Source organism: Carassius auratus, chromosome 50, assembly GCF_003368295.1.
Source record: "Carassius auratus strain Wakin chromosome 50, ASM336829v1, whole genome shotgun sequence".
Lineage (NCBI taxonomy): Eukaryota > Metazoa > Chordata > Actinopteri > Cypriniformes > Cyprinidae > Carassius > Carassius auratus.
Window position 1 is genome coordinate 2,453,526 of NC_039292.1, and position 25,891 is coordinate 2,479,416.

At 36.9% G+C, this 25,891-nt stretch overlaps 2 protein-coding genes and 1 long non-coding RNA gene across 4 annotated transcripts in view; 2 read left to right on the forward strand and 1 right to left on the reverse strand.

Annotated features, from left to right (window-relative positions):
- The first annotated feature begins 5,762 nt into the window (after positions 1–5,762).
- On the forward strand, positions 5,763–19,190 carry LOC113066625 (protein phosphatase 1H). The gene is made up of 10 exons (XM_026238557.1): positions 5,763–6,141; positions 7,338–7,500; positions 9,537–9,899; positions 11,012–11,124; positions 11,700–11,784; positions 11,867–11,985; positions 12,733–12,796; positions 14,937–15,044; positions 17,733–17,884; positions 18,411–19,190. Exons 1-10 carry the CDS (start codon positions 5,912–5,914, stop codon positions 18,565–18,567), a joined length of 1,554 nt encoding a protein of 517 aa, XP_026094342.1. The 5' UTR covers positions 5,763–5,911; the 3' UTR covers positions 18,568–19,190.
- A 5,043-nt stretch (positions 19,191–24,233) lies between these two features.
- LOC113066626 (protein MON2 homolog) overlaps positions 24,234–25,891 on the reverse strand; it is a 14,132-nt gene continuing 12,474 nt past the window's right edge. For both annotated transcript variants that reach the window (XM_026238559.1, XM_026238558.1), the window contains exons 2-5: positions 25,632–25,755; positions 25,306–25,498; positions 24,542–24,633; positions 24,234–24,366 (exon numbers count right to left, since the gene is read on the reverse strand). In XM_026238559.1, coding sequence (XP_026094344.1) covers positions 24,272–24,366; positions 24,542–24,633; positions 25,306–25,498; positions 25,632–25,683 — 432 coding nt within the window. In that variant the 5' untranslated portion in view covers positions 25,684–25,755 and the 3' untranslated portion in view covers positions 24,234–24,271. The remainder of the gene's footprint in view (positions 24,367–24,541; positions 24,634–25,305; positions 25,499–25,631; positions 25,756–25,891) is intronic.
- Positions 24,576–25,891, forward strand: part of LOC113066627 (uncharacterized) — a 13,659-nt gene continuing 12,343 nt past the window's right edge. The window contains exons 1-2 of the long non-coding RNA XR_003279205.1: positions 24,576–24,710; positions 25,304–25,536. This is a non-coding gene — a long non-coding RNA (uncharacterized LOC113066627). The remainder of the gene's footprint in view (positions 24,711–25,303; positions 25,537–25,891) is intronic.

Consider the following 25,891-nt stretch of genomic DNA (forward strand, 5'->3'; position numbering starts at 1 on the left):
ATTTACTTGCATCTTATTTTTTTATTTATTAATTTTTATTGGCATGCTTTACGATTCCATGTATAAAATATTTTTTTTATATAGTGGAAAAAGGTTCTTTAGATTATTGAAATGCTCATCACACTCAAAAAAAATATATATTTTAAGATAATTTTCTGGGGGGAATCAAAAAAGGTTCTTTTATGACTTTTAAAAGCTTTATTTGTAAGAGTGATTTGATGCCACTAACTTGGAAAAGTTCCTCAGAAGTGTTTATGGTATCAGCCTCATCCGATGCAGTCTGATACAGCAGAGCCAATCAGATTAGAGCTTGCCAAATGGAAAAAGCAGCATCCAGTTCTTCATTTTAGTCCAAGGACTGTGAGGCATCGCTCCTGACCAGTGGAAACCAGTGTCATCAGTTTTCTTCAGCAGGCAATCCAGGGTCCGATTAATATTGCTTGTGTTTCCTACAGCCATGATTTCTCATGTATCTGAGAACGGGTGTAGGTCTGAAGAAAGCCTGCAGTGCTCTTCTGATGACAAACGGCCTTTTGTCTCAGGAGCCGAAGCCGTAACGGAGAAATGAGCACGAAACAGAAAACTGAGAGGATATCTTCCCTAAAGCTTCAAAACTAGTCGCTCTGAACAAGATGTTCTCTCAGAGTTGGTCTGCATTCATTCATTCTGATCTGCTGAACATAGCTTTCAATAAATGATGAAGCTTGTGCAACTTTTGTGCAAAACCCTCCAACATCACACGAGCATGCACGCTTTCCTAACCCATGGTGTCTGTTGTTTTGGAAAGTATCTCAGTTCGTCTGGACCTCATCTGTAAATGATCTGAGCTCAGTGATGCGTTTAGGACACCGAGCTTCGATTTTCACTTGTTTACGGCACAACGGCCCCAGAGAAGCTCTGAAGCGCTGAAATGTCAATTCTGTTGCTTTTTAAGACTGTAAAGGTTTCCTTTCTTAAAGTTACCTCTGACTTAACAAGCACCCAGAACACCTTGACAAACGCATGCATATCTCTTTCATACATGTGACCGGTCTCGAGTCTCTGAGGTGTATATGCATTGCTAAGAACCTCATCTGAACAACTTTAAAGATGATTTTCTCAATATTTAGTTTTTTTTTTTTTGCTCCCTCAGATTCCAGATTTTAAAATAGTTGTATCTCAGACAAATATTGTCCTCCGAACAAACCACACATCACTGGAGAGATGATTTATTCAGCTTCAGATCATGCATACATCTCAAACTGACTCTTAAGACACTTTTTAATCTGTAGAGAGCTTCTCTAACATTTTGGGGCCAGGGGAACATTTCCCAAGAACCTCCTCATTATCACAACAGAGATTAAACATATGCTTACTACAATTTGTAAATGCGATTGGAACCTTTTTTAGTTTTTCAAGACACTGCTTTAATGGTTCAATTAAATTGCAATCAAAAAGCACATCTAATAAACTGAAAGCATAAAACTTATAAAATGTAACAATAATTTATTATCATTTTTACAGTAATAGGGCCCTATGAAACACTTTCTTTCTTTCTTTCTTTCTTTTATTTTTTAGAAGATTCTGTGTTGCTTTTTTCCCCCTGGGTCTTTGATTTAATACACATGTATTATCAAAAATGGTGGTAATAAGATAAAGGCATAAAACAATAACTTTTCAAATATAATCAAATGAGAATTTAACTATTTCTTACAGTTTTGGCCAAACAGATTTCTGGATAACAGAGGTTTACTGTTCAAATGTAAATTACTACTAATAAATCAGAAACGTTTTTAAAGACAATAAACACACGGATGCAGAAAAACTTTACAGTTCTTGTGTGTTCATGTGTGATCTCCAGGTAATAAATAAATAAACTATATGATTAATGCAATACTGATAGACATATCATTTAGTACAGAAACTATAAAATATAAACAAACTAAGCGGAAGGTGAGGGCCTTTTGAAAGTGTTTTCTTCTGCTGTTTATTATAAACTTTAGTTATTCTTCTCCCGCTGTGTTCACGGTTTAAACAGGAGTCATGGATGATAAATGAACATTTCCCAGAATTCACTGCTGACTACAATTCAAAGATAACAATCTCATCCTACAGAACATAAACACATTTGTCCTTATCCTATAGCCTATTGTATATTTTTACAACAAAGCATGCATCTGAGAGAAAGAAATATGTGCAATTAACCCCGGGCAGGTCAGAGGTTATTTTATGATGAACTGGACACAAATGCATTCGATATTTCTCATGTTTCTAGTAAAATCATGCACAAACACAGTGATGCATGCAAAGACATTGTGCAGCCGTGTCAAAGGGTTTTTGTTGTTGTTGAATGCAACAAGTGCAAAATATTTTCATGTTTTATCATACCAGCTAAAATACACATAATTCATATTTGAATTAATGATGAACAAAACATGTAAGAACCATACACTTTTGTTGGTAACTGAGCTTATTTTCAGCAATAATCGATGTATGCAACTAAGCAGTTAAACCCTTTAGTTTTTGTCGTTCGTCCTCGAGTCTCTTTTCATATCTGTGTGTTAATAAACCGGGAGTGATGTCTTTGGCATTCAGGTCTGTGAGCAGCTCATCAGACATATTAAAACATCTCTAAACAACACGCAGGCTTCCTGAGACGAGGACGCCTGACATTTCTAATCCAATTACACTTGAGAATCTCTCTCTCTTTGAGATGGTCTCCACTTCTTCTGCTCGGTGACCTGATGTCTCACAACGTATTGATGGACGTTCTCAGGGGATCTGGCAGAGGGACAATATTCTCTTGGTTGAGACCCATCTGGGAAGAATTAAGGATTTTTTTATTTTTTTTTTACTGTGTGAAAATGCATTGCATTTTTTTTTTTTTTATTGTCCCTCCAGAACATTCCTAAATCTGAAGTCATGCCAGTCAAGCAGAATCTGGATTGTGTGTTTCTTACAAAATGTATGCAGTGATGGTGTCTTTGTTAGTGACTCACTGTCATTGTTTAATAATTCATTCAGAATAATTAGTTTAATATAAAAAGATGAAGAGAATGTCTGTTCAAAGAGACACATCTGGGATAAACAAAGGCCAAAACAAACAATGCACATTAGACAAACAGTTAAACTTCCATCCAACATTTTCAAGATTTGTTTCCAAGACATTTTCAAGCTCTTTATCAATGCAGGTTTTTAACACATTTGTGATGTGAATGCCAGATAACTATGGCTTTGATGTGGCATTGCATCTTTACCCTGAATCATGTAATCTTAAAAAATATAAAATCTGTAAACTTCCATTCGTAACAATATGTCACACCGTTTTGATATAAAAAACACCCCTGAAATTAATTGTAGAGTCTTCAGTGAGGAGCAAACTGTGTAGAGTCTATGTAGTGTTTCTATTTAATCAACACTAATCCATGCAAAACATGCAGAAAGAATAAAACTGATTATTCCCCTCATAAACAGCCAGGCAGCAGTGAATACACACATCAGCGCCTCAGCGGGACACACACATCACACATGACAGAGCATGCCAGAAAGCAATCGATCAGTACATGTGTTTGGCACCACTGAGCTCATAAAGCGACTCTGAGGGTGTTTGCTGAGAGCAGTGGATTAACCTGTGATCCTGACATGAGAGACCCTTGACAAACCTTTCTTCACATCATCTGTGCTGAACCAGATCCACTCGAGCTGGTGAATAGAGACCGTCGGTCATTTCTTGTTAGGAAACACTGACATCTAGTGGCCGCTATGAGACATGACAGCCAGGCCCAGAAATATTATCCATATCCATTCAATAAATAATAATATCCATTCAACAGCCTAAAGAAAGCGATCTGAGTTTGGGATGTGAATGTTTGAATACATTCACACTGCAGGGAAATGCGGCCCAAGTCCACAAACCACACAGAATCGGATCATTTCGATTCCGATTTGTGCCACTTCCATATATGGTTGCAAATCCCATACGGGTCAGATGGTTTGGAATGAAACGAATTGAAATTAAATTAAAATTTTATTTTTGTGTGCATGCAGGTCAGCTCATAACTACTATCTGTTCACATTGGAACCTGATATTGGTAATATTTAAAACAGCAATAAAGCTATACAAAAAATAAATACATTAAAAAAAACGATTTGGGCTGAAAAAAATCAGATTTGGGCTGACTAGATCTAATGTAAACTCTGTCTATAAAAGCTAACTGTCATCTAGCTGGCATTGCATTTTGTTTATGAATGCAAGTGCGATTTTGAATATATCTAGTGACTCAATGATTCAATCCACATTCTTAAAGTCGGTCACTTTACTTTAGTTCCTGAATGAATCAGCTGTTTGAACGAATCGATTGAATGAATGATTCAGTGATCAAATCAGTGATTTGCCGCCACCTACTGGCGGTTTTAGTTCTCGGTTTTATTTTTAAACTATCATTTCAGTTATTTAAATCATTCAATATTTCTATATTAATATATAAAAAAAATAATAATCTCATAATATCATTTAAATGCATCATTTAAATGCATTCATGCCACGTTTGAGCTTTGTTAAACAGTCTGTAAATATATTAAATCAATGCCACTTTTGTGCTTTACAGCGCTTTATTTCTTGGCCCAAACAAAATACACTTTTACTATTTATAGATTACGTCTGTTTAAAGTGCATTGTAAAATAATAACAACAGTAAAGTCTTCTGAAGTTATATGATATGAGTTTATATTCATCTGTTTTGTGGCTGAGTAAACAGCGATCATTTAAATCTGGTGAGCTTTTTATTTTCTGTATTGCTTTGGTTGTTGAGATGCATTGCATGCTGCTTTGTGGTTCACGTTAGACAGATAACAGCTATAACAGATGGTGTATATTTCTAGTGATTGTGCACAAATCTTATAATCCTGCTGGGATTATTCAACAGTTGTTGAGTGTGATGTTGTTTAAACAGTACAGTACTGAATACACACGATTAAATCCACTAAAGTTGAAATGATCAAGCACTTTATATTGTGATATGGACATGCTTGAATACTGGCAGCATGTTAGAACAAAAAAAATAAAATAAAAACTTTATATTAAAACGAACTCATCTTTTTAAACTGTTTTCTAGCATTTGCTTTATATTTGAACTGATTTAATGAAAATAAAAATATTAATTGTACAGTATATGTTTAATTTTAATGTGTGCTTATTCTACAACACTGAAACAATATGCATTTAAATGATACTTTATTTAGTAACGTGGTTTATTTTGGTGATCGATGAGCAGATATGAAAGTATTTTAATAATAATTAAAAATATTTATTTTTTATTTACTGGTTATGCTTTATTTTTAATCGTCCTTCTGTTTAGTGATAAGGTTTGCTTTGTTATAGCTGAACTGATTTTATTATATATATATATAAAATATTTTTCTATTTATTGGTGTATGCTTTATTTTAAGGTGAACCTGTTATACAGTAGCACATAATAATATTAAGTAACAACATATATTTATTAATAGGGTTATACGTATGTTTTAGGGTGCGTTTCGTGTAGTTATTATGCATAATTTACTATGATAATATATGTAGCAAAGACACTGTAAAATAAAATGTTACTGTTTATGTTTGTGTGTGTATATATATATATATATATATATATATATATATATATATATATATATATATATATATATATATGTATATATACAGTGATTGTATCAGATGGATGGTAAATGTTTTTACACGTACAGTAAGGAAGTGAAATAAATGTGAACAGTATGAGGGTCAGAGTCACCGGAGTGACCCGGTGACCCGCGACAGGACTGTCACGTGGTGACGTTCAGTTCCGCCGTGCTGAAGGTGCGCTCCGGCTGCGTTGCGCGTGAGCACCGGCGTTCATTATTACAGCGCGTGACCACACACACACACACACAGAGAACCATCATGATGATAACACGCGTGCGGTCCGCGGTCTCCAGCATCATCGGCGGCATCATGGCTTCGGGTTCCAGCGCGCACGAGACGCATCCCGATCTACCGCTCCGGTTCCCGTACAGCAGGCCGGATTTCCTCGCGCTGTCACCGGACGAGGTGGAGTGCTCGGCGGATCACATCTCCAGACCCATCCTCATCCTCAAGGAGATGAAGCTGCCCTGGGCCACCGGATACGCGGAGTGAGTAGCGACCGACGCGCGCGACGCACACCGCGCGCTGATCGCAGGACGCGACGCGGATGCTGCGGAGTGTTTGCGTGCCTCATGATAATAATCGCATGAGGAACAGAAAATGAAAGATCCATGACACACATCCATACTTTCATTTCCATGCAGGGTCAGCAGGGCGCATGCGCGTGTTTTGCGCAGTATATCATAACCTCATTCATCTGAAGCGCTCGGGTTATAGATCTGTAACAGTTGCTGCATCACTTATGAAATCAGATTTCAGACATCCCAGGTTGAGTTGCATGCATTTCTGATATGTTTGCAATCAAAATCCTAGTCTTGTGTCGCGTGTGATATAAGGATCCTGCTTTTAATCTTCCCCAAACTCAGAATCTTAAAGCTGGATTTAAACGAGCCACGTTCTTTATATACTATTGTAGTGTTCATTAATATTTTTACTAGCTTTCATGTTTTTCAAAATACATTTTAATTGTAGTTGAAGTTTTAGCGTTGTTATGCCATTTTTTTAAATTTAGCTTTAGTATATTTTTCATTGAATTTAGTTTCATTTTATTTAAATTAATTTTAGTTTTCTGCCTAGACTATTCCAGCAACATTTCTCTCTTTTTTTTTTTTACATTTTATTTTTTTTTTTTATTTTTTTTTTTTTTTTTTAGGTGTTTCATCTAAGTTTGATGTTTTATTTCAGCTCCTAAGTATTTAAAATCACTGAAAATGTTTATTTATTTTTTAATAGGCACTTGTTTTGGTGTTTGTAACAGCACTGCATCTGGGAAATCTGCTTTTTAATCGAATTCTTTCTCATCTCGATCTGAAAATCTGATGTTTGTTTCACCTCTTCTTCTCTGATATGAGGATGTTGAAGTGTCACTTCCCTTCCTGATGTTGGTGTAGAGAAGTGAGATCGAAGGGAAGCCTCGTGGGCTCCTGGCTCTGAGTGCATCACTCTTCACTGATGCTGAGGTTTAACTGAAGCTGTGGAGTATTAACCAGAACAACAGAACCAGAGCATGAACTGCTTTTGACTCTATGTCTAAAAGCTTTGTTTGGTGAAGACCTGATGAAGGTTGAGCCAGATCTGTGCCATGTTTTCAGCCCTGGAGTCTCGTTGGGTTAAATCTGACTCCTGCAGATATATGGAGGCTGTGATGATGAAGAAACGGTGATGGTCTTCTGTGTGTCTGCAGGGTGATCAACGCAGGTAAGAGTGCCCAGAATGAGGACCAGGCGTGCTGTGAGGTGGTGGAGCTCCGGAAGAGACCCACTGACCCGTCCAGCCCCAGCTACACACCCAGCAGGAGACGCTCCTCTCTGCCCAGCGCTGACCTGCTGGAGACCATCGACAGCTCGGTGAGCCATCCATCCATCCATCTATCTGTCTATCATCCATCTATCTGTCTGTCTATCATCCATCCATCTATCATCCATCCGTCTGTCTATCTTCCATCCATCCATCGGTCTATCTATCATCCATCTATACATCCATCCATCCGCCTGTCTATCATCCATCCATCCATCCATCTATCTATCATCCCTCCATCCATCCATCCATCCATCTATCTGACATCCATCCATCCATCCATCTATCTGTATCTATCATCCATCTATCATCCATCCATCCATCCATCTGTCTATCATCCATCTATCTATCTGTATCTATCATCCATCTATCATCCATCTATCATCCATCCTTCTATCTATCTATCTATCTCTATCTATCTATCTATCTATCCCTCCATCCATCCATCGGTCTAGCTATCATCCCTCCATCCATCTATCTGTCTATCTATCATCCATCCATCCATCCATCCATCCATCCATCCATCTATCTGCCATCCATCCATCCATCCATCCATCTATCTGTATCTATCATCCATCTATCATCCATCCATCCATCCTTCTATCTATCTATCTATCTATCTATCTATCTATCTATCTATCTATCTATCTATCTATCTATCCCTCCATCCATCCATCCATCCATCCATCCATCGGTCTAGCTATCATCCCTCCATCCATCTATCTGTCTATCTATCATCCATCCATCCATCCATCCATCTATCTGCCATCCATCCATCCATCCATCCATCCATCCATCCATCCATCTATCTGCCATCCATCCATCCATCCATCTATCTGTATCTATCATCCATCGACCCATCCATCCGTCTATCTATCTATCTATCTATCTATCTATCTATCTATCTATCTATCTATCTATCTATCTATCTATCTATCCATCCATCCATCCATCTATCTGTCTATCTATCATCCCTCCATCCATCCATCTGAAATATGACTCATTACTGTGATTTGAAAGATGAATCCTTGAGTGATTTGGGGAAAATAAACATTCCTAGAGAACAAACTCAAACCTCTGTCAGTAAATGCAAAGCAAACGTTTTTATTTTTATACATTCCCACTGTTTTAAACCAACTCAATACAACTATAAAATAAGATTTATAGATTTTTGTTATTATTAATACAAAGATTAGAAATAAAAGTGAAATAATTTATTGTAATAATACTATTAAACTGGAATATACTTTTGAGTAATAAAAAATAACTTACTGTACTGTGTTATACTTGGAAATTACAAATCATTTCCAAATCCCTTTAGTTTGTCTCTCAAATGTGTGATCCTGTACTCGTTATAGTCTTCATAGCACAAAAGCACTAGAAATGTCACTTAAAATGTTTCTAGATCCAGAAAAACGTGGAGAACACGACTTGCCATTTAGTATCAAATACTGCAACTGAAGTTTCATCTGAAATACTGTGAGGCTAAGAAACATGTGATATTATTCTTCAATATGATCTTTCTTGCCTTATGTCATTGTCATCAGAAAAGCATTAAATAAACAGAATTGAAGGTAGAATAATAAGCATAAATGTGATGAATCATGCAAAAAAAAAAAGTCAACCCCTGTGAAAAACAAGTACTTCAATAGAATATATATTAAGTAATTAAGTGCATGTTATTTGCATCTGACTCATAATTGAATTCAGTTCAACACTTTAGAGTGTTTTTTTGAACCACTTAGGTGTTGTTTTTGGAACATAGTTAAAGTACTGATGAACACTGCATTTACACTAAACTAAAATACACTTTAACGTAATTTCTGTTTAAGCATGTATGTCATGCATTAAGTATTTACACATTTGTGATGAAGTTGCACTGAAAATATATTCACTTTAAATGTACTAACAAATAACGAGGCTTGGCTTCCATGTGCTTTAGTATGTTAGTCAACACATCAAAATAAGTGCTTTTTTAATATATTTAAACACAATGATTTTAGATGTGCACAAGTGTGTCGAGTGACCCTTGCTTGTGTTGTAAAACCCATTTTTCTGGAGTGTTTCCGTGCATCTGTGTGTGCAGGAGGTGAGGGAGCAGAACTTCCACTACTGGGCTCTGTTTGATGGTCACGGTGGCTCCGGAGCCGCGCTGTTCGCAGCCAAGTTCCTCCACCTCCACATCGAGGAGCAGCTGCAGGAGGTGCTGGAGATCCTGCAGAACCCGGCCCTGACACCACCCACCTGCCTCGGCGAGGAGAACCCCGTCCATCAGCTCCACCCGTCTGCTGGATGCTCCCAGAGAGGCCTGTCGAGGGCGGCGTCGCTCCGAGGGGCCGCCGGGGCCCCGGGGTCCCCTAACACTATGGCCCCGCGGTTCTTCATGGAGAAGAAGATCAAACAGGAGAGTCTGGTGGTGGGAGCCATAGAGAACGCCTTCAAGGAGATGGTGAGTCCTGGGATCAGTCGGTGTAGTAAACCCTGACGGCCACTAGATGGCAGGCTGCGCTTGTTAACGAAAACTCTGCTTTGCATCACTGGAAGAAATTACATTTTAAAATGCATTCAGATAGAAAACAGTTATTTTAAATTGTAAAAATATTTAGCTATTTTACTGTATTTTTTATCTAATAAATGAAGTTTTGGTGAGCATAAATCTAGATGAAAAGCAGTGATCTTACACTACTGATCTAAAGTTTGTGATCAGAAAGACTTGTAATGTTTTAAAATAAGTCTCTTCTGCTCATCAAGGCTGCATTTATTTGATCAAAAATAAAGGAAAAACTTAGAAAATGTTATTACAATATAAAACAATGGTTTCTATTTTAATGTCCTTTTAAAATGTAATTTATTTCTGTGATGCTCCGCTGTATTTTCAGCATCATTCCTCCAGTCTTCAGTGTCACATGATCTTCAGAAATCAGAATAATATGTTGATTTATTATTAGAATGATCAATGTTGTGCTGCCAATTTTGAATTTTTTTGGAAATTGCGATACTTTTTTTCAGTATTCTTTGATGAATAAAAAGTTAAAAAGAACAGAATTTATTCAAAAATCTAAATCATGCTATCACTTCTGATCAATTTAAAACTTCCTTGCTGAATAAAAGTTTGAATTTCTTTCAAAACAAAGAGAGAATAAAAATGTACCGACCCAAAACTTTTGTACAGTAGTGTATATTGTTAGAAAAGAAAAGAAACCGATTCAGATCTGATAATAAATCCTCATATTATCATGATTTCTGAAGATCATGTGACACTGAAGACTGGAGGAATGATGCTGAAAATACAGCGGAGCATCACAGAAATAAATTACATTTTAACAGATATTCACATAGAAAACTGCTGTTTTACATCAGAATAATATTTCACAATATTATGTTTTTTCCTGTATTTTTTATCAAATAAATGCAGCCTTGATGAGCAGAAGAGACTTCTGTAAAAACATATAAAATGGTTTGATCCCAGACTTTTGACTGGAAGTGCACACGTGTTTTTGACTGAAGTACGGACTGAATCCAGTCTCCTGTGGGATTCACTGATCTTGAGTGTGTTCTCAGGACGCTCATATCGCTCGAGAGAGGATGCTTTACTCTATATCTGGAGGATGCACCGCTCTAGCCGTGGTCTATTTACTTGGAAAACTGTACGTGGCCAACGCTGGAGACAGCAGGTGAGACTGAATATCACCAAACCACCTCGCATGCTTCATTTATTCTCATTTAAGAGAGCTTCTGTCTAGATGAGAGAGATAGCACAAGTCTAATCAAGGCCAAAAAAGAGCAGAAAACCTCATAATGGCATTAAATGTTGCATGCATTGCAGCAAACAAATATCTTCCTCTATCTAAACGTTCTTATCTACATTTACTTGAGACGCAAACTGAACGTAAAGTCTTGGTTTCTAAGAAGCTGAACAACGTTAAGTGAGTTTATGTTTGAAACGTACTGTCAATAGGTTGATTTCTCTTTAAATGAAGCTCATATCTGTTCATCTGAATCAAAGTTAAATCAAGTTTTTACATTTGCACTTGAAAAAATTACTTTTTTTTGCATAGGAAGGTACAATAAGTTGTTTCTGTATTCTAGTGTTTGTGAGAAGAGATATTCACACCGTAATCATATATAAATGTTTTCAGATTAGCATTAATAATGCAATGCATCACAGTTTCCACAGAAATATTGAGCAGCACAACTGTTTTCAAGTTCTGAGTTCAGGATGATTGTGTGAGCTCTTCCCGTCTCTCAGGGCTCTGATCGTCCGTGGAGGAGAGATCATTCCCGTGTCCAGCTCCTTCACTCCTGAATCGGAGCGTCAGAGACTTCAGTTCCTGGTGAGGGGAGTCTGGATTCAGTTGTGTGAGGGTCGTGTGCTTTCCTGCACGTCTGTGGATTTACTCTGATCTTCTCTCTCAGGCTCATCTGCAGCCGGCGCTGCTGGGAAACGAGTTCACACACCTGGAGTTTCCCAGAAGGGTCACGAAAAAAGAGCTCGGGAAGAAGATGCTGTACCGAGACTTCACCATGAACGGATGGTGAGCTCCTGACGGATCTTTGACCAGCAGCACCGATTCATATTATACACGACTGTGTGTGTGTGTGTGTGTGAGAGGGAGAGGGAGAGTGTGTGTGTGTGTGAGAGAGAGAGAGAGAGAGAGAGAGAGAGAGTGTGAGTGTGTGAGTGAGTGAGTGAGTGTGTGTGAGGGAGAGAGAGAGAGAGTGTGTGTGTGTGTGTGTGTGTGTGTGTGTGAGTGAGAGAGCGTGTGTGCGTGTGTGAGGGAGAGAGAGAGAGAGTGTGTGTGTGTCCTCTGGGGTGTAACTGAGCTCAGGACCTCTGTTCTGTCAGGGATGTGACTCATGTGGGAGTGCCGCTGCATCCAGGAATCACACACAGTATTTGATCACATGTGCTTAGTTGCTTGAAAAATTGTGAAATATTATTATGATGTAAAACAGCTGTTTTCTGTGTGAATCTGTGTTAAAGTATCATTTACTTCTGTGATCATTCCTCCAGTCTTCAGTGTCACATGATCTTCAGAAATCAGAATAATATGATGATTTACTGCTCAGGAAACATTTCTGATTATTATCAATGTTGAACACAGTTGTGTTGCTGATTTATACTTTTGTGAAAATCAATTTTATTTTTCATAATTATTTGATGAATAGAAAGTTCAAAACAACAGCATCTATTTGAAATACTTTTTTTTATAATTATAACTATCTTTACTGTCACTTTTGATCAATTTAATGTTTAATGTTCAATGTGTTATTTTGTGCAGGGTGTATAAAACCGTTCAGGAGGAAGATCTGAAGTTTCCACTCATATACGGAGAAGGAAAAAAGGTAAGAGGACAGCTCACTCGATCACGATCAGGAGGGTCGTACTGTTAATTATACATCTTTATTGTACAGAAAATACTCTTCATAATCCTCCATTAAAGTGTAACCCCTTGCTCTGTGTTTGAGAAGACTTTGCTTTCCGGTTGATATTATCAAGACCAAATGCCTTTCAGTTAGCTCATGTGTTTATGAATCACATTTCACTAGAGATTAAAGACTTAGAAGGCCAAAAAAAAAAACATTCTGGATTCCTCTGTCAGATTTGTAGAGTAAAGCATCATATCAGAGATCCTCAGAGAGAAGGGAACGTCAAGGCTTAAAAACAACAGACCAGTGAAGTGCAACTGCTTCTGAACATCTTCAGATGTTTTTATGTCAGTGAGATCAAGAGATTGCAAAAAGATGCATTATAATTTCTGACTTCAGAAATAGGAAATTAATGAACTTGTGGTGTTTCACTAATCACTCAATACTAGTACTTAAAGGAATAGTTCACCCAAAAATTACATTTTCTGTGCTGAAATGTGTTGAAAATGTGCTCACCCTCGGGCCATCTGACATATCAATGAGTTTGTTTTTTCATCAGATTTGGAGAAATGTATATGTACCAATGTATGTGAATGGGTGCCGTCAAAATGAGAGTCCAACAGCTGATAAAAACATCATAATAATCCACACTTTCATCAGTGAACATCTGGAGAAGACAAAAGATGAAACAAATCCAGCATTAAGACGTTTTTAACTCAAATACAGAGTTTATAATCCATAATAACGCTTCCTCCAGTGAAAACGGTTCTGGTCTGAATCAGGAGAGAAATCTGCACAGATCAAGCAGCGTTTAAACAAATATATGGGCTGGATTTTGTCGTCTTCAGATGTTAACTTAATCTCTGGAGTGCTGTGGATTATTGTGATGTTTTTATCAGCTGTTTACACTCTAGTTCTGACGGCACCCATTCACATCCATTGATGAGACACTGATGCAATGCTGCATTTCTCCAAACCTGATGAAGAAACAAACTCATCACCTGAAGGGCGAGCACATTTTCAGAGACTTTACTCTGTGGGTGAACTGCTCCTTCAGCCTCCAGCACTAGTGTTGAACATGAGTGTGTGTGGGTCGTCCTGCAGCGGGGTGTTAATGTGTTCAGTCTGTGGTGCTGAACTGAGATCAGTCTGGTGTGACGGATGAAGCCAGGAGGAGATCGGCCTCCAGTCGTCTTCAGGGAGGTCTCGGCTTCACAAGGCATCTGTTCTGAATCCTGATCCCTCCTCGTCTCGTCTCTGACACGATAACACTTCTCTCCGCCGTCTGTGGGAGGCTAGATATCAAAAACCAGGGAGTCTGAGGAAGCAGCTGTATTATTAACCAGCATTTTCAACCAGAGCCAGTGGCATTCTGGGAAAAAAAGTGCTGGATGAATTCCCTCTGTACTTGGGAGGTTTGTTTTACAAGACTCTAAGGACTTTTAGTCTGAATAAACGTTGTATTTATCAACTATCTTCAAGTGCAAATGGAGATTTAAAAAAAAAATGTTCTTCACACTGAAAGGAACCATAAATAATGGTTCTATGAAATCCCTGTGAAAAGTTTAGAACCAATCCAATCTTCGCTGGAAGTTTGATTGACAGGTGATCTGACCAATCACAGCAGCGAATCTATTTCGTCCAACAAACAAACAAACAAACCAGACAGAGTAGATTAACGACGCTGGACTTCAACTTGAACTTGTTTCATAACTGTCAATCATTCCCTTGAAATTGTTTATTAATTACGACGTGTATGATGTTTACACCATTATTTGATCCAACAGCGTGCCGTATTTTTACATGAACATAAACGAGCTGAAAACACTCCAACTGAAAAACATCTAAGCGTCAAATACACAAAAGATTGGTTTCTTCATCAAATTATAAAAATATGAATGGTGTTATAGTGTTATATTTACATTAAAACAATGGGAAAACTCTTAAGATGACACGTAGAAAGACAAACTCGCATCTTAAGCGCTCCGAATAACAGAAGTGGATGAGTACGATTAATTGCGTAATTCTGGCATCCACAATAGTAATGTGATTAATTGTGCATCATTAGTGAGAAAGCACCATTGCTTGTTGTTAACCACTGTGTTTTGTGGCTCAGGCTCGTGTTTTGGCCACCATCGGCATCACTCGAGGACTCGGAGATCACGACCTGAAGGTTCACGACTCAGACATCGCCATCAAACCATTCCTCTCCTGCTCTCCAGAGGTTTGTCGCTCGTTTACACACATGGCTTAAAAGTAGCATGGCAGTACCATGATTTTTGGACATGCACTATGGTTTTTTTGAACTTGGCTCATGATGATTTTATGTTGGTTGGATTTTTAAGAACAAGATACCATGGTGTTTGGTCACTGATCATGGTTTTACCATGCTTTTTGGACATGGCACCATGGTATTATCACTGCTTTTGGAACATGCACCAAGAAAATGTCATGTTTTTACCATGGTATTGCTGTTTTTTCTAAAGAAGGTACCATGGTATTACTGTGTTTCAATTGGTATCGTGGTGTTATCATGGTAGAAATGGTCAGACTTGGAAAAGACCATGGCTAATAATTATGCTATCATTCTGTCTACCGTATAACAAATTACTGTGGTATTACCATGGTGTCACGGCTGTCAGAACGCAGGTCTGTTCTGCTTATTGAACAAACCATGAATGTTATATAAGCGCAGATCTATTTATATAATGTCCTGTACATCACCAGCATTCAATAGAATGGAGTCGAGTCTAAAAGCCACAGATTTTTCTGCAGTGCTTGTGTTTACGGTGATTTTTACCGTGTCTCTGGCTCTAAGCGCGTTTGATCCCGTCAGAATGAAGATTCCTCCAGTGACACGAGTCGCTGCGCTCTGGGATCTTCTGAAGCGCTCTAGATCTTTAATTCACACGCTGTGTAAAGTTCATCCTGGGTTCATCCCGCCGGCTGCAGCTCAGAGACCAGCTTCTTCTGTTTGGGCTTCTCTTTGATCTGATTTTCTTATTCCTCTCCTCCTCCGTGCACTTTTCCCCTGTTATGTGCTTGTGCAACGAGTAGAAAGAAGTATGTCGGCGATGCATGTGGCTGGGCTCCTCATTTCCTGTCTGTTGCGCAAACTGGGTCAGAGGTCGAGGATTGGTCACCGAGTGCAACCAGACACTATCTATCAGATCTATCGATCTATCAGATATTTAGATATTTTTATCTAATTATGTGTGTGTTATACAATATATGTGGTATATATTTTACACAAAAGTATAAATAATTAAATAAATAAAAAACATTATGCATTATGAATTAAATTTAAATTTTGAATAAAATGTATCCACTTTTAAACAATTTTAAATTATTAAATTGTTTTTACAAAATGTAAATAATTTTTGTACTTATTTTTATTATTATTATTTATATATCTGTATATCTTTCTAATATTTATTTATTATAAAATACATATACTCTAGATATTTATATAATTACTGTAAAAAATGAGACAACTCAAAGTATTTGGATACATTGATTAATATTACAATTTAAATATATTCTACTTAATTGAAATATTGAATTACATTTATTATTTTATAAAAACAATTAGTATTTTAATCATTAATTATTCTATTTTAAAAAATAATTAATTAATTAAATACAAACTATTTAAATGTTAAAAACATTTATTCATTTGGGTAATTATCAATTTTTTTTATATTTTATATATATATATATATATATATATATATATATATATATATATATATATATATATATATATATATATATATATATATATATAAAATGTATATGTATGTATGTATGTGTGTGTATATATATATATATATATATATATATATATATATATATATATATATATATATATATATATATATGTATGTATTGAAATAATTATTTAGGATATATTGATTAATATTATAATTTAAATCATTATTTTGATAATTTTAAAAAAATTCTTGTTTTTTAATTCTCATTCATTAGTACAGAATTGTTGAGAAAAACATTTTAGTCTTTTTTTTTTCACAGAGAAACCTCGCATGGCTTTATTTACTCCTTGTTTCCCCTTTAAACATCAATACTCTCGTCTTAATCATCTGGTGAACTTGCAGGACGGGTGTTGCTCCACACGTCTGTGTTCATGGAGATCAAGAGAAACCCTGATGAAATCGACCCGCGCTCTTTCCACAGTCACGCTCACTGAGACACGACGTGTGAGCAAGACTCTGTCTGCACCAGATAATGTACCAGAGACAAGAACTAACAGGCTTATGGGATTGAGAGCGTGTTTGGCCGGTCTGTTTTAGGATGAAATTTAGCTTTAAAGAAAGACACCCACCACAGACACCGAAGGTTTTAGTCTGTCAGGACAGATGAACGTATAACGAAAGCAATAAACCATGAGAAGCTGTGCATTACAGCGATTTAAGGCACAGCAGAAGCATTGCAATAAGACATAAATATTTCATAAATAATTTAAAGAAAATAAATAAGCACCATATTCATTATCGCCTAATATAATGCTTTTTTTTTTTTTTTTTATTAATCTGCAGTTTTTTAACCCTATTTTTACATTTAGATGACCTGTGCTGTTATTTAAAGATACCTAATAAATCTTATATTTCATCGTTCTATTTTTATAAATTTTTGTCCTTTTGAATGTTTAATAATTTAGTTCTTTGTTCGACTACAGTAGACTGTAGACTTTTTTTTTTTTTTTTTTCTTGCAATGAAAGTAATGCTGACTTGGCATGCATAAATAACAAAAAAAATTAAATACTTAAAGCTACACAACCATTTAAAATAATTTGATGTACTAATCATTGCTGCATTAAAATAGAACTTTATTCATGTGCATGCTCATGTTTGTGCATTATAATATGACTGAAACATGCTGTGGTTTCTACAGGTGAAGATCTATAACCTCTCTCAGTACGAGCACGGGGCCGATGATGTCATGATCCTGGCTACAGATGGACTCTGGGATGTGCTGTCCAATCAGGAAGTGGCAGAGGCGGTATCTGGTTTTCTTGGAAACTGTGACCCTGATGACCAGCACAGGCAGGTTCCTCAGTGTTGGTTGAGCATCAACCATCTACTCATGATGGGTTGTTCTGGGCAGCGTACAAGAGAATGGGATTTTGCTTTTGATATGAGATGGTGAAATTGGAAACCAAAGTGGTTTTCTAAGCGAATAACCATTTTGGGTCCTTAAAGAACTTTTCATCGATCAGTTCTTAAAATAACCTTTCCATGTTTGTTAAATGTTCATCATGGAACCATCAATTCCAATAAAGAAACTTAGTTTCAAGAACCATTACCAATGATCAAGACACATAAAAGACACCAATATATATTTTTCTTCTTTCTCCAAAAATGCCATCATTTATTCACCCTTACATCGTTCCAAACCTGTATGACTTCTTTCTTCTGACGTTTTGCAAAACAGAAAGCCATAGGGTTTTGGAACGACCTGAAGGTGGGTTAGATCTTCAAGTTTGGGTGAACTGCCTTTAACTTTTAAGTTATGGAGGGATGAATCTCTCTATAAAATTATCCGCTGAATGGCATCTCTGTTGTTTTTCAGGTACACAATGGCAGCTCAAGACCTGGTGATGAAGGCTAGAGGTGTCCTGAGGGACCGAGGCTGGAGAATCGCCGGAGACCGACTCGGCTCTGGAGATGACATCTCAGTCTTCATAATTCCCCTAATGCACGGCAATAAACAGCCTCCGCCAAGCTGACCAATCAGAATGCAGGGCGCCAACCGAGTCGGAACAAATCCGTCTCTGACCCAAAATTCTGATGCTCAGACCGCGTCCTGCTGGAGTTTATGGAACCCGCTGTGCGTTTGAACTCATTTACAATACGAACACTTGCTTTTAAGACTTAGAAGTCGACAACTGCTGACTTTGAAGACCCACGTCAGTGTTCCCTACCTCCGCGTGGGATGAGTATATAAGTTATAACTTTGCACAATGACTAAAGGTGGGTCCGGTTCTTTGAAGTTCTCCATGGACAGATGCGCTCCATCCGCAGTTTGTTTATCCGCACTCATCTGGCAGCTAGGCGGAACCAACCGCGTTTTGTTTTTCTTCTCAGGATATTAATTTATCCTCTGAATGTTTAGTTTGCGGTTTCTTTTTTGCATTCCCTGAAAAAAAAAATATATATCAAAGCCATTCTGGCTGTTATTTGTACATTTTTTTCCAATGACTCCAAGTTACTGTAAGTGAAAATGTTTTTTTTTTTTTCTCCTGCGCTCTGTAAATTGGCGATTGGTACGATCTGATCTTCCATTAATCACGGTAAGGTCTTTAGGATGACACATTTTTAAGGAACAATAAATCATGTGTCCGACAAAGAAGTCTTATGTATGCTGGCCATTCCCTTTGATTTCTATATACACTGTTGTGAATTAACACCTACCTGCAATCTGTTCTCCAAGGCTCCTGTGTGGAGGTTTGGTGAGGTCTGATTTACGATACATCATGTTCACAGTGGAACCTTCCTCTTCTACAGCACAAACCTGCTGTGAGCATTTCGTACACACACACACACAAACACACACTCCCCAAGAGAGTGGCCATCTGGTCAGCACAACCTGAGTGTGACCAAAACAAGTCTAATTTGGCCAGAGATTCTCTGTGTGTGTGTGTGCGTGTGTGTGTGGACTGCTCTCTAACACACTTTAGCACAGTGGTTTGTGTGGGTGGATGGCACTGCAAGGGCATCACATGCTTACTAAAGGAGCTTTCTGGGAATTGCACACACATGCACTGCAAAAATGATTCATAAACTGCTTATGTGGCTCCATTAATGCTGGCCCTCAGATTTTCATTAAAAAAAAACTAATTGAAGATATTTCACTACAATCTTTCTGAAATAACAGTAATAAACACGTTTTCCCAAATGATGTACTCTCTATGTAAAAAATAAAATAAAACAAGATATAGAGAATAAAGATATAATTCACACCAAATTGAATATTTTGTCATTATTTATTTGACTTCAATATGTTATTCGTTGAAAATCTTCCCGCCGCGCCCTACAAATCTCCTTCGCACTTCTGAAAATTAAAACATTTGGCGCGAATAAAACAACTGCGTGAAGGATAGGCAGACGTTGATCGCTGAATCATATTAAAGAGCACCTATCATGGTATTTAGAAATTTACCTTTCATGTAGTGTTTAACATAAATCTAAGTGAACAAAAACATCCTGTAAAGTTTGAAATATGACAGTTCACCGTATATAAAGTTATTGTTTTTTAAAAGTAAGAGTAGACTCTGAGTCATTTTTATGAATCGTTAGAAGACCGAAGCTTTTTCTCTGACTAGATGACGTCAACTTGTCAAGTTATTTGAATACGACACGCCCACTTATTGCGCTCCAAGACGCCAGTGAAAACTAGAAAACAACATGGCGACGAGACGCTGTGTTCTGAAGTGCGACTCAAAAGCTTATTTTACTGTCTATGCTCAAAAGCAAACTTGTTTAATCTGCCCAAGGTCAAGGATAAGCATTTGAAGACTAAGTGGCTACAATTCATATATACAACTGTACCACAGAAGTATAGTCCGAGCCTTGTGCTTTGTTCACGCCATTTTGAAGACGATTGCTTTACAAACTTAAATGTAATCAAACTTGGATTCGCGAGCCGGCTGATATTGAAAGAAGGTTCAGTGTATTTGCATCAGCTTCCTCCTCCGTATCACAACCTGTAAGTGTTATTAATAATTGTTGCTTTTATGTTTTATGTAGCATGCTTAATAATTGTTTGGGTGTAAGCACCGTTTAGCTTCTAGGTCTTCAATGACAATTGTATTGAGATAATGTGAATTGTTTGTCGTTGTTTTCGGAGTTTTCTTTAAGAATAGAGTCATACCTCGTAGTAGCGTAATGTTACTGCATTTTTTTTCGTTTTTTGGTAAAAACGTTATGTTTATGCATCGAGTTAACGCAAACAAAGACTGATTGTGCTTTTACAATATGAACTCTGGGCTATACTCGCTAACGTCACGTAAAGGCGGGGTTTTGAATAGTGAATCACTAAACGAGAATCGCTGTCAAAACAGGTAAAAATAAATGCATATTATAAGAAAACTAAAGTCTTTTGTCATTGCATGCATGCAAAACTGTTGTTGGGGACTTCTAAAACAATATTTGGAACATTTTAAATGCCATAATAGGTGATCTTTAAACACTGAAACAGTTTTTTTTAATTATTATTTATTGTTTGTAGCTAAACTTAAATGTAATCTTAAAACTAACATTAGTAGCGTCCATCTATTCATTATTTTTTGGTAACTGATAAACGTCTAGTTAAAGAAAAAAAAAAAAAAAGTACTGGTTTGGAACGATGTTAGGTAAGTGCATGATTTTAATTTTTGGATTGAACTTGCCCTTTAAGATATCACACGGAGTTAAAAATCAAATATTTGGCAAATTGATGGATTAACCACCAGCCAGCGGATGAGATAATATTCCCAGCAGAGAGAGTTTGATAGACCATGTACCGATTTAATCTTATGCAGTTGATTCGAACCTGGGTTCAGACATGAACATCTATAAAACACACTTGAGATTTTGAACATGACGTGCGTTTCATCTCTGGGTCGTGAACTTGGTTGGAAGAGAAATACTCTTAATGATCCTCTTGGAGTTACATGAAAGGCTTCCAGCCTACGTATTGCAGGAATGACGTCAGCACATTATTGCATACTTCCGCTATAAAACCCAGTTAACTTTGACCACCACCTACAACATTTATCCTACACCAGATCAATAAAATGCAGAGTAAATAAGATGTTAAAATGAAATATACCAACATTAAGATAAGTCTGTTTGTCCTCTCGTTAATATTATTGCATAATATATTGGCACATGAAACTGGAATGGATTTAGATCAAGTAAATACATGTTCATTTATTTATATTGTTCACCCACACACTCATATTTCCAAGTCTTAGGTTTAATGGAAGTCTTCAGGGTTAAATGAGGCTAAACCCTTTTATGACATCAGATCACGTCACTCCATATCCCACATATACATTAGCTGAACTTGTTCTACAACGGTTTAATGTAATTACCAAAGTACATAACATATAAATTTTTCACGCACGTGCTTTGGTCGTGTCCAAACCAGGCCAGGTAAAGTCGTTTATTGCCACGTGACGTCACGATCGACGATTCTACCGTAGGGGGCAGAAGAAGCCACGTCACAGCTCTCCTCATAGCAACAGTAGTACTACTTGCATTTATTAGCCCTCCCAAGGGCAAAACCAAGTATCTTTTAAAATTAATAACCCTAACGTTATCCGTCGTGCTCTGCCCCCCCCCCCCCCCCACATTTTTTTTTTAAATAAATAAATAATACTTTACTGAAAAACCAGAAACCTGGAACACATGGCCAATCACCACGAATTTACAATTCAGCATCCGGGATAGTGGCTAGAAAGAACAGATCATTAAAACACAGAAACGTGTTCCACAGTATTTTATTGAATTTAAATCAGACCTACCATTGATCATACATTTATTCAACTCTCAGAACAATTCTAGCATACACAACTAGAACTACCGCACTCATATATACATGCAAATCTCATAAAACATCATATTTCCTCAGAAGATGTGGATTCCGAAGCGAATTCCAGTTTGGGAAGAGTGTAACCAGCACTGGCAAGGGAGTAGCTTGCGCAGTCATCTCCAGAACGGGCAATGTCACATCCCAACAACAGCACAAACTACTACCTCAGCCAGTACACGGATAAATCCCTCTCGGAGCTCGTGGAAACGGAGCGGATTCGCGTCCGTGTGAACAGAATTCCAAGAATTCGCGCCGAGCGTTCCAGAGCGCGCGAAGACTCCGAGGTGAATGGTCGTAGTACTCGTGAGCGGGCTACACTCCCTTCAGCTGCTCCGCTATTGGCTGGAAGCGCAGCCAATGTGGTGTCAGAGGGACACCGCCTACGACACTCACACCCCCGAGTGAGGCCACGCCCCCCGCAGTCTTCAGCCAATGGCGCTGTACTGAGTCCACGCGAGACTTTTATCACGTGATCTTGAATGAGCTGGTTTTACAGTAGAGAGGCTTCGCGTTCTTATACAGTACAAGTTAACAAATTAGGTGTTTCATACGAGCTTGATGTTGATAATAAAAACATAATCAAATACAAATACTACATAAAACGGATAATTCTCCTACTGGATTGATTGGTTAATACAGGCTGTGTCCAAAAACAGAAAAAAACCTTAGCATAGCTGTAGAAATTAACATGACAGTTTCAAATATTGAGAATGCAACTGTACTCTGCTTAACATTTTTTAGGAACCTGATCTATTATATCATGATTCTTTGATGAATAAAAAGTTAAAAGAATAGCATTTATTCAAAGTTTGTAACAATGTGCACTACCATTTAAAAGTTTAGGGAAAGTTTTTTTTATTATTATATATTTTTAAAATAAATTATTTTATTTATCAAGAATGTGATAAATTTATAAAAAATACTTTAAGAATAATAAAGACTATTTTTAGAAAATATTTAAATATTAAATAAACACTGTTCTTTTTAACTTTATCAAAGAATCCTGAAAAAAGTATCAGAGGTTCCCAAAAAACAAATATTAAGCAGCAAAACGGTTTCCAATATCGATAATAAATCAGTATATTATTCAAGATTTCTGAAGATCATGTGACACTGAAGACTGCAGTAATGATGTTGAAAATACAGCTTTGATCACAGAAATATATTACACTTTAACAGAGACTCACACAGAAAACAGATGTTTAAATTGTAATAATATTTTACAATATTACTGCTTTTTGGCAGCCTTGATGAACAGACTTCTGTGTGTGTGTGTCTACATATGAAATATATATATGAAATATGGTTTATGAATAACCAGAGGATCGATACAGCTGATGTTCACAGAACTGTACCTTTTATTATTGTACATGCCCTTCTCAATGCTACTAACGATGACAGGGAATGTTACAGTATAATCTTGCATAAAATCCATTGCTGTTAAGAAAATTTCACACAAATTATGACTTTTCGTTCTTTTAAAAAAAAAAAAAAGATTTTTGGATTAAATTTTTTAATCCAAATAGGTCATTATTAATTAAATCTTTAACACCATCACCAAACACTTTACATTAACTCCTTGAGAACCAAAAACCCATAAAAACAACAAACACTGCAAATTTAACATAACTGTTAATACATGGTTAAAGTCGGCCAATCAGAGTCTACCATCAGCTCATATTAGAAAAGGCTTCGGAGGTTGTGATTTGGAGCTGTCAATCAACCGTCCTTACGCACAGCGTATGAAACAGTCACATTCATGTTTGCGGTGGAATAAAAACATTCAGTCACGATTCGCCGTTCTGCACTTTGGAGACAGGCACTTGCATGAAGTCTTTAAAGGGCCCCAGGGCCTCTTAGAGGGCGGAGCTTACTTCAGGAGACGAGCAGGTGATGCACTCCACAAGCGTCGGGTAGAGCGCGATCACCTGAGCCCACACGCTCCCATTCACTGACCCCGGACAGGAAGAGAAGGAGAGGAATGAGCAAAAACAAGAATGCAAAACGTTGAACCTGTCAATGATATCTAGGTAGGTAACAGAATACTTCACCGTCTTGACGCATATATTTCATGTGAATGTAGAAGTCCGTCATGATTGCTTTCTAAATAATGCTGAAAGACAAACCCGTCTCACTGTTCTCTGGTTGAGTCTTCTTCAGGGAATCCATGAGAGTGCTGAGGGCTTTTAACACCAAGATGATCTCAGTCACTTGTTGCCTTGATGATAAAAATATTAAATGGTGAGAAACACTTGGAATCGAGTTCTGTGCGCTTAAAAACAGACTGGAAATACAGTGAGTGTCTAGATCATATTTCATCCCTAAAATAAAAAAAAAAAGTATTTGCTTAATAATTTGAAGCCTATTGTTAGATTTATTTTTTTCTTCATAATTTAAATTCTCATTGTATTATAATGCATTATATTAATATTAATTATTTACAAGGCATAACCACATTTTTTTTGTAACAAAAATCACAATTATTGTCATGCAAAAATGTATATATTTTAAAATTTGAACGTGTTATATATATATATATATATATATATATATATATATATATATATATATATATATATATATATATATATATATATCACACATACAGTATATATCTTGAACATTTTACATGTATATGCATTACGATATTTATATTCTTATATGTAAATGTATTTAATATATAAACATTACATATTTTTCTTAATATGCATGCATTGCTTGTATCAATATATACTTAATAAATATACACAGTACACACACACATATTAATAGTAATCAATAGTTTGACAGCACTAATTTACACAGATAAGGGTGTAAATATTAAAAATAATGAAAAATAATTTAAGTGTGTTTTAGGGAGCTGAAAACCATGATTGTGCTATCCTCAGACCTGGGCAGCAGTCTCTGGTCCTCCACGTATCTCTGGAGCACGTCCTGCACCCGCTGCAGCAGCGCAGACAGAGCCATGCGTGAGATGAAGCCCTCCTGCGACATCGACTCCTTACTACTGAAGGAGAACTGCAGGAGCGTCTCGAAACACGCCTTGGAGAACTCCTCCCGCATACAGATGTCCATTTCAGCTTCTGTCCGGGAACAGAAGAGACTCAGTCTCATTTTTTGAGTGAGTACTTGACAAAATCATCTTCTACTGCTTTAAGAACAGTGTGCATCAGATGAAGATGGTTGTTTTTTTTTCCCTTTGTTTGTGCTCTGTACCTGTGAATGATGATGACTGGGAGTGAATCGATCCTTTATTGAGCAAGCTCATGATACCAGCGACGAACTCTTTGGGTATGAAATTGGCAAATGGTAAAATCCCTGTGCTGATCAACTGCACCACCTAGAGGGGAAAATACAACAATATATCTTAAAAAAAAAAAAAAAAAAGTGTGTATATATATATATATATATATATGGGACACAAATAAAATATTCTGAATAATATATGTAACAAATAAACAGCAATCCTTTATTAC